Source organism: Peromyscus californicus, unplaced genomic scaffold (assembly GCF_007827085.1).
Source record: "Peromyscus californicus insignis strain IS unplaced genomic scaffold, ASM782708v3 Scaffold_4__1_contigs__length_199733344, whole genome shotgun sequence".
NCBI classification, from domain to species: domain Eukaryota; kingdom Metazoa; phylum Chordata; class Mammalia; order Rodentia; family Cricetidae; genus Peromyscus; species Peromyscus californicus.
This window is the reverse complement of record NW_026294562.1, coordinates 49,622,099-49,636,355: the sequence shown is the minus strand read 5'-3', so window position 1 is coordinate 49,636,355 and position 14,257 is coordinate 49,622,099. Positions and strand designations below refer to the sequence as shown.

The 14,257-nt window shown below is 43.1% G+C and overlaps 1 protein-coding gene across 1 annotated transcript; it reads left to right on the top strand.

Moving 5' to 3' along the window:
* Positions 1-124: 124 nt before the first annotated feature.
* Positions 125-2,703, top strand: LOC128095040 (macrophage-expressed gene 1 protein-like). The gene has a single exon (XM_052713702.1). It carries the CDS (start codon positions 158-160, stop codon positions 2,216-2,218), a length of 2,061 nt encoding a protein of 686 aa, XP_052569662.1. The 5' UTR covers positions 125-157; the 3' UTR covers positions 2,219-2,703.
* Positions 2,704-14,257: the final 11,554 nt, after the last annotated feature.

Genomic DNA, 14,257 nt, shown 5'->3' with positions numbered 1-14,257 from the left:
CGCAGTTAACATAGCCTTAAGAGCAACTTATGGTTTTTAGGAGAATTGTTGAATTTTTCAAGCAACTACTGTTTAAGCAACTGCTTTCCTTCCCATCTTTCTGTTTGTCCCAGGCTCTCTGGTCCAGGACTGGTGTGTGACTGAGACTGTCGGCACCATGAAAAGCTTCATTGTCACAATCCTTATCTGGACCACAGCAGCACATGCTGAAACAGACAAGCTTCTCGGAGAGATCAGTGAGACTGGTTTTCTAAAGTGCCAGAATGCTTTGAATATACCTGTTTTGGAAGTGCTACCTGGAGGTGGCTGGGATAATCTGAGGAACATAGACATGGGACGGGTGATAGACTTGACGTACACCAACTGTAAGACCACAGAAGATGGACAGTACATCATCCCCGATGAAGTCTTTACTATTCCTCAGAAAGAGAGCAACCTGGAGATGAACTCAGAAATCCTGGATTCCTGGGTGAACTACCGCAGCACCACCTCATCTTCCATCAACATGGGACTCGATTCTCCTTTCAAAATCAACGGCAAGTTCTCTACTGAGTTCCAAAGGATGAAGACCCTTCAAGTGAAGGGTCATGCTGTAACTGCAAGAGTTCAGGTGAGAAACCTGGTCTACACAGTGAAAAACAACCCAAATTCAGAGCTCAGCTTGGGGTTTAAGAGGGAGCTCATGGAAATCTGTGACCATCTAGAGAAAAACCAGACAAAGATGGCCACGTACCTTGCAGAACTGTTGGTTCTCAACTATGGCACACACGTAATCACTAGTGTGGATGCTGGGGCCGCACTGGTTCAGGAGGATCACATCAAGTCCTCCTTCCTTAAGAACAGTGAGGGAAACCGTGCTGCTGTGAGTATATCTGCTGGAATTACCTTCAAAAAGATGGTGAACTTCAAGCCCGAGGCAGACGTTGGCTATCAGAATGGGTTGACCATCGGCTACCTTGCTAACAGAACCAACTCGAGGATGCAGAGCATCGGAGGCGTTCCATACTACCCAGGCATCACCTTAGAAATCTGGCAGAAGGGCATCACTAACCACCTGGTGGCAGTAGACCGTGCTGGCTTGCCTCTGCATTTCTTCATCAAGCCCGACAAGCTGCCTGGTCTTCCACACCACTTGGTGGAGAAGCTGTCGAAGGCAGTGGAAACTGCTGCGAGAAACTACTACGCCTTTAACACATACCCGGGCTGCACAAATGTCGATTCCCCCAACTTCAATTTTCAAGCCAATACAGACGACGGCTCTTGTGATAGTAAGGTAGCCAACTCCCCCTTTGGAGGCGTTTATCAGGTGTGTTCTCAACTCATATGGTATGGGGAACTCTGCCCAAAATTGGAGCAGAAGAATCCACTCACTGGTGATTTCTCCTGTCCCTCTGACTACACCCCTGTCCATTTGCTGACTCAGATCCATGAGGAGGTTTTCAAGCACAGGGTATGTAAAAAGAAGTGCACCCTCAAGATCTTCTGCAAGACAGTATGTGATGATGTTTTCCAAGTGACCAAGGCTGAATTCAAGGCTTATTGGTGTGCAGCCACTGGCCAAGTACCTAAAAACTCAGGACTTCTCTTTGGGGGAGTCTTCACTGACAAGAGCATCAACCCCATGACAAATGAACAATCATGCCCAACCAGCTACCTTTCACTGAGCTTGTTGGAGAACCTCAAGGTATGTGTTTCTATGGATCATGAGTTGGGGCACAAGTTTTCAATCCCCTTTGGTGGGTTTTTCAGCTGTACAGCGGGGAACCCCTTGGTTGATTCTTCAACATCCAAAGACTTAGGGGAAGAATCATTTCCGCAAAAGTGTCCTGGGGGCTTCAGCCAACAGCTAGGTATTATCAGAGATGGATGCCAAGTGTCCTACTGCGTCAAGGCTGGGGTCTTTACAAAATCATCCCTGGCCCCTGTTAGGCTACCACCTTACACTCAACTACCCATTATGAGTCAGTCTGATGCCAGCTCCGTTGGAGGGACAAGGAGTGAGAGTGCCAAATCCTGGATTAAAGACTCCCACACCCAGGAGTTGAGGCTAGAGGAGCCATCAAAAGGCATATCAGCAGGAGCCACTGCTGGAATCACAGTTGGGGTGATCCTAGCATTAGGGGTTTTAATTGCCTTGGCCATCTATAGCAACTGGAGGCTTAAGAAGAATGAACACAAAGGAATTGCAATCGCTAGAGCCACCCCTGATGGAGTGTAAGGATCCACACCCAGCTTAATTCTTTCCTAAAGAAACAGTTTCTCTCATCTCCAAGCATCGGTTCAAGCGTCTCTTTCACTCCTTTCTCCTCCATGTCTGCCCTCCTAAGAAGTGCAGCGACAGTTGCAACCAAAGGAAAGTTTTATAACTTTGTGACTGTGTCCATGTCTCTGCATTGGGAATTAAAGAATCTATGCCAACAAGGAAGAGGAAGGAAGACTTGTAACTAATTCAGCAAACACCAGCCCTGGTTCTCAGCGGTAATGGGAGGTGCTCATTCCCAAATAAGCCACAGGTTGCCTTCATCTGAATCTCTGTGTGAAAAGAGATGGGCTGGGAGCAACAAGAGATTTGGGGTGAAACCGCATTTGATCTGAAGTTGGCAGAAGTTTCCGACTTACGTGCTGGAAGACTTTGCCTTCCCTGTATCTTGTTTTGGGTTTTATGCTCCTAGAGGCAGTCAGAACTCTGAAAAGACACGGACAGTTCTGTTCAGGCAGTGCTGTGGAGCCTCCTGAACTCTGAATTGATGACCATGTCAAACCCCTGTGCACCTGGAAGGATTCTGGGCTCATAGCAAGTCCACTTTCTATGTCTGCCCCACAGTTAGGATTTATTTTGCCCAGACCACTTTTAGACTTCTGAGTAGTGTCAACAAGTCTTCAGAAAATATTTTAACTTACAAACTTCTCACAGGAGGTCAAAAGCAAAAGGGTGGTGGGAAACTGGAAATAAATGAAAAAATGTAAAAACTGAAGAGGACTCCAATGTTCTAGGAACTGGCTGATTTCTTCTAGCCAACTGAGGTCTACCTTATCATAAATTAGACATTGAAAGGGACTGCTGTTTAGATAGGTCAATTATTATGGTTTAATGGTTTAGCCTTCTATGTTACCAAAATTATAACCCTTTCTTCTTCTGTGAATGACATTCCCCCTTCATGCCTTCTCATCACAAGTGTGGGAACAAGTACAAAGACACATGCATAGATACACCCCATATTCCAACAAGTCTATTTTCCTAGGGGTGAAAAATGCAAAAGTCAAAATAAGCCCCCATTTAAGTATTAATTACTCCCTAAAATTAAAATTAAAAACAAGAAACATTATGCCCTGTCCTTTTAGTTTTGGCTTGCTTTCATTTTTAGAAACAGGGCTGATGTGATAAAAGGTTTATGTCATTAAGTTAACTGGAAAAGGCATCCAGAACCACCTGTGACATCTATTTCAATTGCAGGATGACTTCCTTGGGGCATCTGATAGGGTGCACAATTGACATCTGGCAATAGTTGGGGTTTTGCTCAATTTTAATTCTGATTTAATTCTCACAACACAGAAATTCCTCCACAGCTGCTCTAGAAAATATGTATCTGTTCACCACAGCACATCATCAATGGGCTATCGTCTATGAAAGATAATATGTTCTCTCCTTAATGTTTACAACCAAGGACTTGTGCACACAGTAGGCCCTTCTCAAGAGCTCCAAGTTTCTGCCTGCTGGAATGTGGGAAAAATTCCTCATTCATTTCCAGCTGAGATACAGAGAGGAGTGAATAGCTGAATTTGAACTCTGCCCTCCCAAGTGGGCTGATTCCATAACTTTTTCACCAAACTTGCCCCTTTCAGTATTAAATGTTCAGTATTAAAACTTTTCCCTCCATGCTTTGTGGATTCTGAGTGAGTTTTATATGTTTTAGCCAAGCTAATAATTTTTCTTAAGTACTGACTTTCTTCTGTAAATTCTTTTAAGGATTACTGAATCGGCAAAGCACAGTAGGAGACTCCTAGACATTTAAGGTACAAACTTCCCGTTTAGACAAAAGTATTTCACTAATATATTTCTATTAACAAAGATGTATGTAAATATTCATTAAAATGCGCACCTAGTACCATTCTGAGTGCTCATCTGTATGATGTCAGAATTTGGGGTTTCTGCTTCACTTTCAAGCCATTTCACAAAGCCACATCCTGATCCCCAAATGGGACTCCTGGCTCTGCTGAGCTCTGGGTTCCTAAGGTTGGAGTCCGTGACAAGCAAGGCCTGGCTTCTGAGAAAGCCACATCCTGTAGGATATCAGAGATGGAGAGAGAGAGTTTGGTGATAATGGAAACTCTTTGTTTCTTTCTTATTGTGTTCTAGCCAGTGTTATAATCATTAAAACTAAACATTTACTTGAAGGAAAAAAAAATCCACCTACAAATGATGAAAGCGTATACTCTATTGTAGTCAAGCAAAGTCACTTTCAAGAATTTAGCATTCAGGCCCAGAGAGATGACTCAGCAGCTGAGAGCACTTGCTGCTGTCTGAGGTTGTATTACTACTACCCACACAACAGCTCACAGCCCTCTGTAACTCCAGTTCCAGGGGACCCACTGCAGGCAAAACACTCATCCACTTAAAATCAAAACAAATAACTCTTAAGAAAAGAGAAGTTAACGTCCATGTTTTTCAGGATCACCCTTTCTCCCCAAAGTTCATACACTTATTTCCCTTGCCATGTGGTCTGTCTCTTTGAGGGGAACCTAGAGTCAAGCCAGGTCAAGTGTGCGGGCAGAAGAGATGTGGAAAGTTTTAGAAAATAAAAAGGGAGTTTCCCTTTATCGAGCTATTTGGATTGAGGTTGCCCACACACAGAGGAAGTAACCCACATGCTTCTGAGACAGGTGCCAGAGCACTTCTACAAAAGCAGGTCCTCAGGAGTAACAACAATTTGTGCTTGTTCATTTGCAGTTTATTGTTCTGCACATACACCTCATGAGCACCAGGGGGCGATGTCCTCTCGTAGAACAACACCAAGAACTTCAAATCACAACAGTTACACACAGAACACCTGACATCTGGACATTCACCAGCCCTCTCCCAGACACCCCCATTCAGATGCTGTTGGTAACAGACAAGCAAAGGAGGCAATAATTGTTCCCTGTGCTGGGTGGATGTATTCTCCATGCTCTCATGCCGCTGCATGCCAATCTCCTCTGAGAAAAAAAAATTTCCATCTTGGAGGGAAGCTTCATAAGACACAGAATGTTCTAAGGGGAAAGCAAACATTCCATCTTATATGTCACACTCATCCCTTGGGGGGGGGGGGGGGGAGTCAGGGCAGGAACTGAAGCAGAGGCCATAGAGGAACACTGCGTATTAGTGTGCTTCCCATGGCTTGCTCAGCCTGCCTTCAACCGGGACTAAAAGACCAGGGGCAGCCTTGCATCAATATGGGTCCTCTTACGTCAATCATTAATTGAGAAAACAATTCTCAGGCTTGTCCACAGGCCAATCTGTTGGGACATTTTCTTTAAGTTGAATTCCCTCTTCCCATGACTCTTGCTTATGTCAAGTTGACAAAAAAAACTAACCAGGACATTCCCTAAGCTTGGGAAATAAATAACTCAAAGGTTTCAGGAAGTCCCCAGAATTGACCAGTGTGCTGGTTTGAATGAAAATGCCCCCTAATAGCCTCCCGGGGAGTAGCACTATTAGGAAGTGTGGTCTTGTTGGAGTAGGTGTGACTTTGTTGGACGAACTGTGTCACTGGGGGTGGGCATGGAGGTTTCAAATGCTCAAGCTAGGCCCAGTGTCTAGGCCCAGTGTCTCTTCCTGCTGCCTGCGGATCCAGATGTAGAACTCTCCACTACCTCTCCAGCAGCATGTCTGCCTGTGGGCTATCATGCTTCCCACCATGATACTAAACCTCTGAACTGTAAGCCAGCTCCAACTAAATACTTTCCTTTACAAGAGCTGAAGTGGTCATGGTATCTCTTTACAGTGATAAAACCCTAGCTAAGACAACCAGGTATATATAAACAGTAAGGACTGCTGAGAGACATTCTCAGACAAGTTGACTACCTAGAAAAGGCTCAGACCAGCTAAGCTGCCTGGAAGAGGCAGGGTGATCCCTGCAGAGTCACCTGGAAGAAGTTCACATCACCTGAAATGGCTAGAAGAGACAGTCTCCAAGCTGTTGGGCCACCTTCAGGCTGTACACTGTGCTCTAGGTTTCCAACTTCTGTGAGCTGTCACCCATGCTAGGGTAGGTGATGCTATTGTCTTTGTGTCATTTCTTATCCTATAGGTAAGCCCTCACCCATATTCCTGTAAGGAAACAAAAACAAAATACAAACAAAAAAACCTCCTTGGCTCACCAAGAGGGACTTTGGTGGTATCCATACTTCATTGGTCATTAGTTCCACATTTGGGATGAGTAGACATTTATTCTTGCCTTTCCTGAAACAGTGTTGCACAACATAATCACAAAGCAGAGCAAGACTGGGGCAAGGAATTTTGAACAAGTTTAAAACCACAAAAAGTCTGAAGGTTGTAGTTGAAGTTTTCCTGTGTCCTGCCTGGTCCACAGCTGCTGAGACCCAAGTAAACATACAGAAACTTATATTAATTAAAACTGCTTGGCCATTAGCTCAAGCTTACTACTAGCTAGCACTGATACTTAAACTCAGCCCATTTCTGTTAATCTATATGTCACCATCTTTTCCACAGCTTTACCTATGTGCCATTACATGCTGCTCCCTGGACAGTGGGCTGGTGTCTCCTGACTCAGCCTTCCTCTTCCCAGAATTCTCCTTGTCTGCTTATCCCACCTACACTTCCTGCCTTGCTATTGGCCAATGAGCATTTTATTAAACCAGTGTACAAAAGCATTATCCCACAACAGAATGTTACAAAAAGGAGAGGGGAATGGAAACACAAAGGCACAGACAACCACAGATACACCACGTAACTTCACGGGATCAGCATCTCCCAAGGTGTGTCTCCAATCCCATTTGTCACCTCTGGAGTCTCAGAGGGGGAGAACATGGCTGCTGGTCCTAAGACTGTGAAAGGAAAAGCATGGGGCCCCCTGCTTGGCCCTGCGGAACACATTAGGACTTCTTTTGGGAAACTAAGTAGCTAGTGCCCAGGGATTGATCTCCTTAAAATCGCAATTATACTTTTATGGGTTGGCATAAGAGAAGGGGTAAGAGATTCCTCCTGACTCTAAGGGGCTTTCTGAGCCAGGCCAGGGGACTTGGGGCCTTAAAGGATGTGGGAGGGACACAGGCCACTGGTCTTATGTTCAGTGTTCCAGGGGTTAAGAACTGCCCCCGAAGTCAAGAAGACCTGTATCAACACAGATGTGACTCTAGTTCCCATTAACCCAAACCAAGGAATTAGCATAAGCACTGTGTGAGTGTCTTAGGCCTCTCAGCAAGAGGCAAAGCTAAAGACTCAGCGACAGATACCACCACAAGCTGGGCAAACCACCTCACCACAAACGGTTCTGGTGGAAATAAAAGTAAGATGCATAAGTCACACGTCACACAAAGGAACAAGCCACCAAGAGGAAGAGTTAGCAGGTGCACTAACGGTGATGTCCATGACATCAATGAAGAAGATCTTCAATTTGACCAAGTGAAGTATCTCAGCTGCAGTTTCGAGTGAAGAAGATCGCTACAACTGGCTTGCAGATTCTGGGCCATGTGTCACAGCCACCCTGGAAACGGCCTTCGCAGATCTGCAGATAGGAGAACAGAGACTCAAAGGCAGAACTGACTTCCTTAGAGCCACCAGCAGCTCAGTGGCAGAATGAGGAATTGAATCCAATCTCCAGGTTCCCAGCTAGCTCTGTGTTACTTTGTGTATGTATTAGGGGGAGGGGTGGTATTCAAGTGTATATGAGTGTGCACAGCTGTGTGGAGGCCAACTGAGGATGTTGGGTATTCTGTCTTTCTCTATTTATTTATTTATTTATTTATTTATTTATTTATTTATTTATAATTTATTTATTTGAGTCAAAGTCTCTGACTGAATCTGATGCTAATCATTTTGATAGGCTGGCTGGCCAGTGAGCTCCAGGCATCTACCAGTTTTTTTGTTCCTCACTCAGCATTCAGTTGAAAGACCTGTGCCCCTCTGCTATTCAGTCTGGCTAGTATAATAATGAGTGTTGCGTTGCTATGAATAATCCTTCTGTATACTGTGAATATGTATTACTCTCATTGGTTAATAAAAAGTTGACAGGCTGGTAGCTGGGCAGGGAGTTAGGCAGGGAAGCCAAACTGAGAATGATGGGAAGAAGGAGGGAGAAGTCAGAGAGAAGGCAGTCAGCTGCCCCGGAAGCAAGACATGCTAGAGGATAGGTAAAGCCATGAGCCATGTGGCAATACATAGATGAATAGAAATGGGTTAATTTAAATACAAGAGTTATCTAGTAACAAGCCTGAACTATTGGCCAAGCATTTGTAATAATATAAGCCTCTGAGTGATTATTTGGGACCAGGAGGTCAGGACAGGAAAAGTCCATTTACATTGGGTAGTCAAACTCAGGTGCATATACTTACATGGCAGGCACTTTATTGACAGTCATTTCCTCAACTTACTGTGATATTTTTATGCATGCATATATTGAGCATTGATTGTACCTTCCTAATCTACTCTCCCTCTCCCTAGACCCTTTCCTATTTCTAAAGCTTCCTCCTGTGGAGGTAAGGATATAAGAGCTGAATGATGGAAAGGAGGGCCTTGACACACTGTCTTAGGGCCATGACATGACCAGGGCACTCATGAACTCATGACAGCAGCATTTGCTAGCACAGGGATTACACAAGACTGAGACAGTAAATATTCAGCCATAGGTGGGGAAGGAGCTCATAGCGCCCACTTGAATTCACCCAGGGGAGCAAAGGGCAGCTAAAGATTGCTGGAAGAGAAGAAATAGCTGTTTTTCATGAAGTAACCACTGGTGAGTTCCTGTGCTGCAGTGAATATTTTCACACCCAAGCCCACATAAGTAGCCCTGATGAAGCTTGGTGGGTCACAAAACAAAATCAAAATCAAAATAAAAACGGGACAGGGACTTGGCAGGGGGAAGGAGGAGGACTGATGGAAGACAAGAGAGGGTATAGGGATGAATATGACCAGAATGGGTTATGTACAAATATGACATTGTCAAAAAATGAAGCTTTTACATAAAAGTCCCTCCTAATCTCTTCTTGCCCTGCTTGTCTCTGACTCTTCCCATCCCTAGTGCCCACCATTCATTCTGTGCATCTACAAGCTTGCTGCTTTTCATAAATGAATGAAAACTTAGGTTGTTCATCTTCCTGTGTCCATGTAGATTCGTTTACTATAATGTTCTCTAATTCTATTCCTTTTGCTGCAGAGGACATGATTTCATGCTGTCTGAGTCATTACTCTAGTTTCTTTATTCACTGGGTGAAAGGTATGGGGATTTGTTCCATGTTTTGGCTATTGTGGGTAGTGCTACAGCAAACATGAGGTGCAAACATCTTTTTGGTATAAAGATTTCATTTCCTTTGGGTATATGCTAGAGGATACAGAAGTTTTACTTTGAGTTTCTTGAGAAGTATCCATACCGGTTTCCATATGGCTGTGCTAATTTCCATTCTCATCAATAGTGCTTAAGAGTCTCCATTTCTCTGAGTCTTTCTCAGCATTTATTTCTTGTCTTTTATTGATAACCTTCTTGCTGGGGTGAAATGAGACCTTATGATAGATGAGTAGAATTGAGGTGTTTTTTTTTCATGTTCAAGTCTTGATATTTTATAATACAGTTATTCTTAATAAGGGGTCAGTAGACAACAGAATCTAGGACAAGTCCACTCTGACACATTTTTGTAAGTAATAACTTACTAGAACACAAGCATGACTGTGTTTTTACACATCACATACCTTGCACAAAAAAGACAAAGCTGAAGAGACCATTTGCTGGCACAGCCTGAAATACAAGCTGGTTGGTCATTTACAGGACAACTTGGTCTGCTCCATTCTAAAGGAAGCCTAGAATGAATTATCTGAAAAAGCAAGCCATCAGAAATTCTACTTGGCCTGTGTCAATAACCCAAATGTCACTACAAGCTCACCATTTTCTTTTGTTTAGGATATTAATAAAATATTCAGGCATCCTTCTGAGTTAATATGGTGCTACGGGCCACAGGAATATATTAAAGAACTCAGCTGGTCATGGCAAAGCCACTACCTGAAGGGATCAAGGAATTCCTTCAGAGTAAGCCAAATTCCAAGAAGCATTTGGTGTTATTTGGCTTGTTATAAATCAGCTGTCTTCTGTTATGAAAATCATGTGTGCCTTCATAATTTTTTCAATTGATTTTTCCCTAAAGAATTGCTAACAGTGTGGACTGACTACTCTTTGGACATACACATTCAAGGTATATGGAGAACAGCCTCAGGAAAGGCTTCCTTTCCTCCTGCCCAAGCGTTTCTCCCCTTTCAGCACTGGAAACAGATATCTCCCTTAGCCACATTCAAGGACTAGCAGAAATAACAGCCCAGAGCACCACATGCTAGTCTCCTGATTTGAGGTAAATTCCACAAGGAGACACTGCCTAGGTCAGGTGGACCTTAAGTAATAGCTTTGCACAGTTTAGCTTGAACCCTCCTTTTCTTACAGCCTTACTAACTTTATAGACCTCTAACTCCTTACCTAACCACTTCTAGGAATATTTAGATAACCTAATACCCTGACAGCGATGCACAGCCAGAACCCCAGTTCAAGCCTCCCTGTAATTATCATCATTGGCAGCATCTGGCCAGGTCCATCGCCAGATGGAGGAAAGTACCTTATCAGAGATACCTCTGTACTCTCTAAGAACAAGACTTAAGCTTCCAGACCACCTGTTTGAGAAGGCCTGGAGGATGTGCCAATTAAGCTTAACTTCCTCCTTTCCCAAATCTTACCTCTAGTTCCAGATTTCCCTTTAACTATCACCAGAGGCATCTAGCTATACACAGGTTGCATAGTGACTGAGCACATTTTCCCCTACCCTGCAGAAAAAATGGCAGATAGCTTGGACAGATAGAAGCCACAGGAAAAAAGAGGGCAGTTTTATTTTCTCCCATTGACCTAGCAGTTTATAGATTCTTAACATTTTCTACCAATCACGTTTAAGATTATAGGTGAGCACGTAAGATCCCTCTTCTTAACTATTACCCGAATTTAGCCTTTAGTTAATTCATTTCCCCATTAGTCACTTCCCTTTTGGGTTGCAAATGATAATTAACACTTACTGCCCCTCTTTGTGATTCTTATCACCCCTTTTTGAGCCTGGAAACCTGGCTTTACACTGCCTAGGGATTACTGCTTGTAAGTGTATATATTACCGGGACTCCCAGGGCACAGGAGGATGGAAAAGAAGATTTGGAAGAATAAATGACTGGACTAAGAGCTCAGTGTGCTGAGATTCTATTTCCTGAAAATAGTCCTCTCCATTTGTGGTTCTCTTTCCTGAGCCCCTGGGATGTATAATATTAAGGCAGGTCCTTTTAATATTATACAAGAATATGGCTCCCTACACTGCCATAACCAGGAAAAGCAGGATCTTGAGGTCCTCTAACACGCTCTTTTCCAAATCTTGGAAAGAACGAGCTATTACAACAACCATCAGACTTCCTAGCAAGGTCAGAAAGCAAAAGCTGATATCCATCGAACTCCCCCCGTACCATGTGAATGTTCCACTGGTGCCAGAAGCCAATCCTCTGAGCACCTTCATCTATGCCTTGCAAATAGGTGCTACTCTTTATTTCACTGCTGTGGGGGTGAACGTTTAGGGAAAACCCAGAACTTGTGTGATGTCAACTACAGCACTAGGATATTAATGTTATTTCAGTTCTAAAAAATCTCCCTTGTCACATCCTTATTTGTCAAAATAGCAATTAAGAAACTTGAGTGACTACATAAAACCAAACAAAATCTAGGAACTGAATAAAGCCACAACCCAGCACACACTGTTAACCTCATTTTTGTTTTACATGCATATAGATGCACATGCACACATACACATACACACAAACACTCCTCTATTTCAACAGAGGACCCAAAGTTCCCAAGTACATATATCCTGAGATGGAAGGACCACCCAAGAAAGCCTAAGCTAATGCTCTTGTTTTTTATCTTGACCTATTCTTGAATGTTTTGGGTAGAAAGAAATATGGTGGTAACTTTGACTTTGCTTCATCTGAAGGCCCATTGGAAGGTGATGATAAAAGAAACATTGAAGAAAATGGTACCTCCTCCCACGGGAGCCATTAATAGCTCCTTGGGGAGGGATGGAGTCTCGAGGGCTTCTCTACTGATGATGGAATGTCGAAGGGCCCAGTCTTACGCAGGTATCTATTGCTGCTGTGTGTTCATGATTTCAAAGGCTGTGTCCTTTCTGGATGACAGCATTTCATGGCATTCTTCCCTGTCCTTTGACTCTTACATTCTCCCTGCCCCCTGCCAAACCTTGGGCCTGCGTGGTGGTGGTACTGATAAAAATGTCCCATTTAGAGTTCAGTACTCAATAAATTAAAAAAATTAAACAGAAAGAAACTATAATGAGTAAAATGCAAAGAACTGCAATCCTATGGCAACAAGGGAGGAAACAAAACAGACTTGCTATGGTTCAGAATATTTCCATATGTTTACAAAAATTATTTTATACACTTCAAAATCTACTGATTATAGTAAATGATAAAAATTTAAAAGAAACCCTGACTGTTATTCTGAATTTTCTTTTGTATTACTTGATAATAAAACATACATAGAAATATGAAGCTTGACAACAGTTAACTCAGAGAAACCCGAAGTTACTCAATCACCTCTTTTGCCCAAATCTTCCTCAAATAAGAAGTCAAATAGCCAGAAAGATGTGAGAAGACATGAAGACAGAATAAAATTCTGTGCTCCCCAGGCCAAGGTCCTGCTTCCTGCTAAAGGAAGATACTTTTCATAGTAGGCTCTCAGAGCATCACTCAGAAGCCTGAAGAAAAGTGAGGAGGAAAAAGGAGTCAGCTGTACTTGCTCCAGCTTCGTAGACTTGAGTTTGAAGGGGAGATGAAAAGGAAGTGGGTTGGGGAGATAGAGTAGCCGGTAAAGCGCTTGCAATTGTGATGGCTGGAAGTCACATCCCCAGGACCTGCATAAAGGCTGAGAGGATGTGGTGGCTCATCTGCAATCTTAGCATGCAGGAAGCAGAGACAGGATTCATCACAGCAAGCTGGCTAACTGGTGTAGCAAAAACAGTGAACTCTGGCCTCAAAAGAAACTGTGCCTCCATAATACTAATTAAGTAGAGAGCAATCAAGAAAGGTGCTTGAAGTCAACTCCAGGCCTCTATACACATGAGTACGCACATACATCCACACAACACACAAACACACATACATAACACACACACACACACACACACACACACACATACACACACACACATACACACACACACACACACACACACACACACACACACACACACAAATATCTGAAAAAATAAGGGGAAGGGGAGACCCTAAGGGTTCACACTATCCTTTTGACTTTTATAATAACATTAAATCTGACGTTGGCGACTGCACAATGGCACCATAAAGAATGCTTGACCAATAATACACACTCAGTTTCTGTTTGCCTTATAGAACAACTAAACAGGTTTCCATTAGAATGTTCTGAAAATGTGTATTGGGACTGTGCTGAGGTGGCCTCAGAATTCAGAGGCAATCAAAATCTAGTTAGCAATGTCTGCTATTGGAATCATGGAGTGGCATTAAGAATACTTCTTCAGTCTGTGAATATAAGTGCCTAGAAAACAAAAACAAAAACAAAAAAGCACCCATGCTAAAAATTCTACAATGCTGATTGATTGTGTAAGAATATCTATAATTAAGGACAGGTAAATGCTCCATGTCCAGATCCAAATTATCTTGAGTTATCTTTAGCCTCCTTGGCTGCTACTTATCATCTGTCTCTGTTTTTGACTTCATATGCTTGTGGCAATCAGGTGAAATACTGTTTGGAACGTACACACAGACCACCAGTTTCCGACTCAGAGGGTAAGAATGGCAGCATCTTCAGACAGCATCTGAAGCTTGTAGCAAAGACTTCCCTGCTCTGCTGTAACCCGCCTATCTACCTACCTGATGTTCCTACCAATGTATCTGAAAACCAGCTTTAATTATGACTTTGTTCTGCCATTATAAAAAGTTCATGAAGTCATTATCACAACGGAACTTAAGGTAAGCTGAATCTGTTTC

Bases quoted from the DNA above. Each gene is read 5' to 3' on its own strand.
- LOC128095040 (XM_052713702.1), top strand. From the start codon at position 158: ATGAAAAGCTTCATTGTCACAATCCTTATCTGGACCACAGCAGCACAT.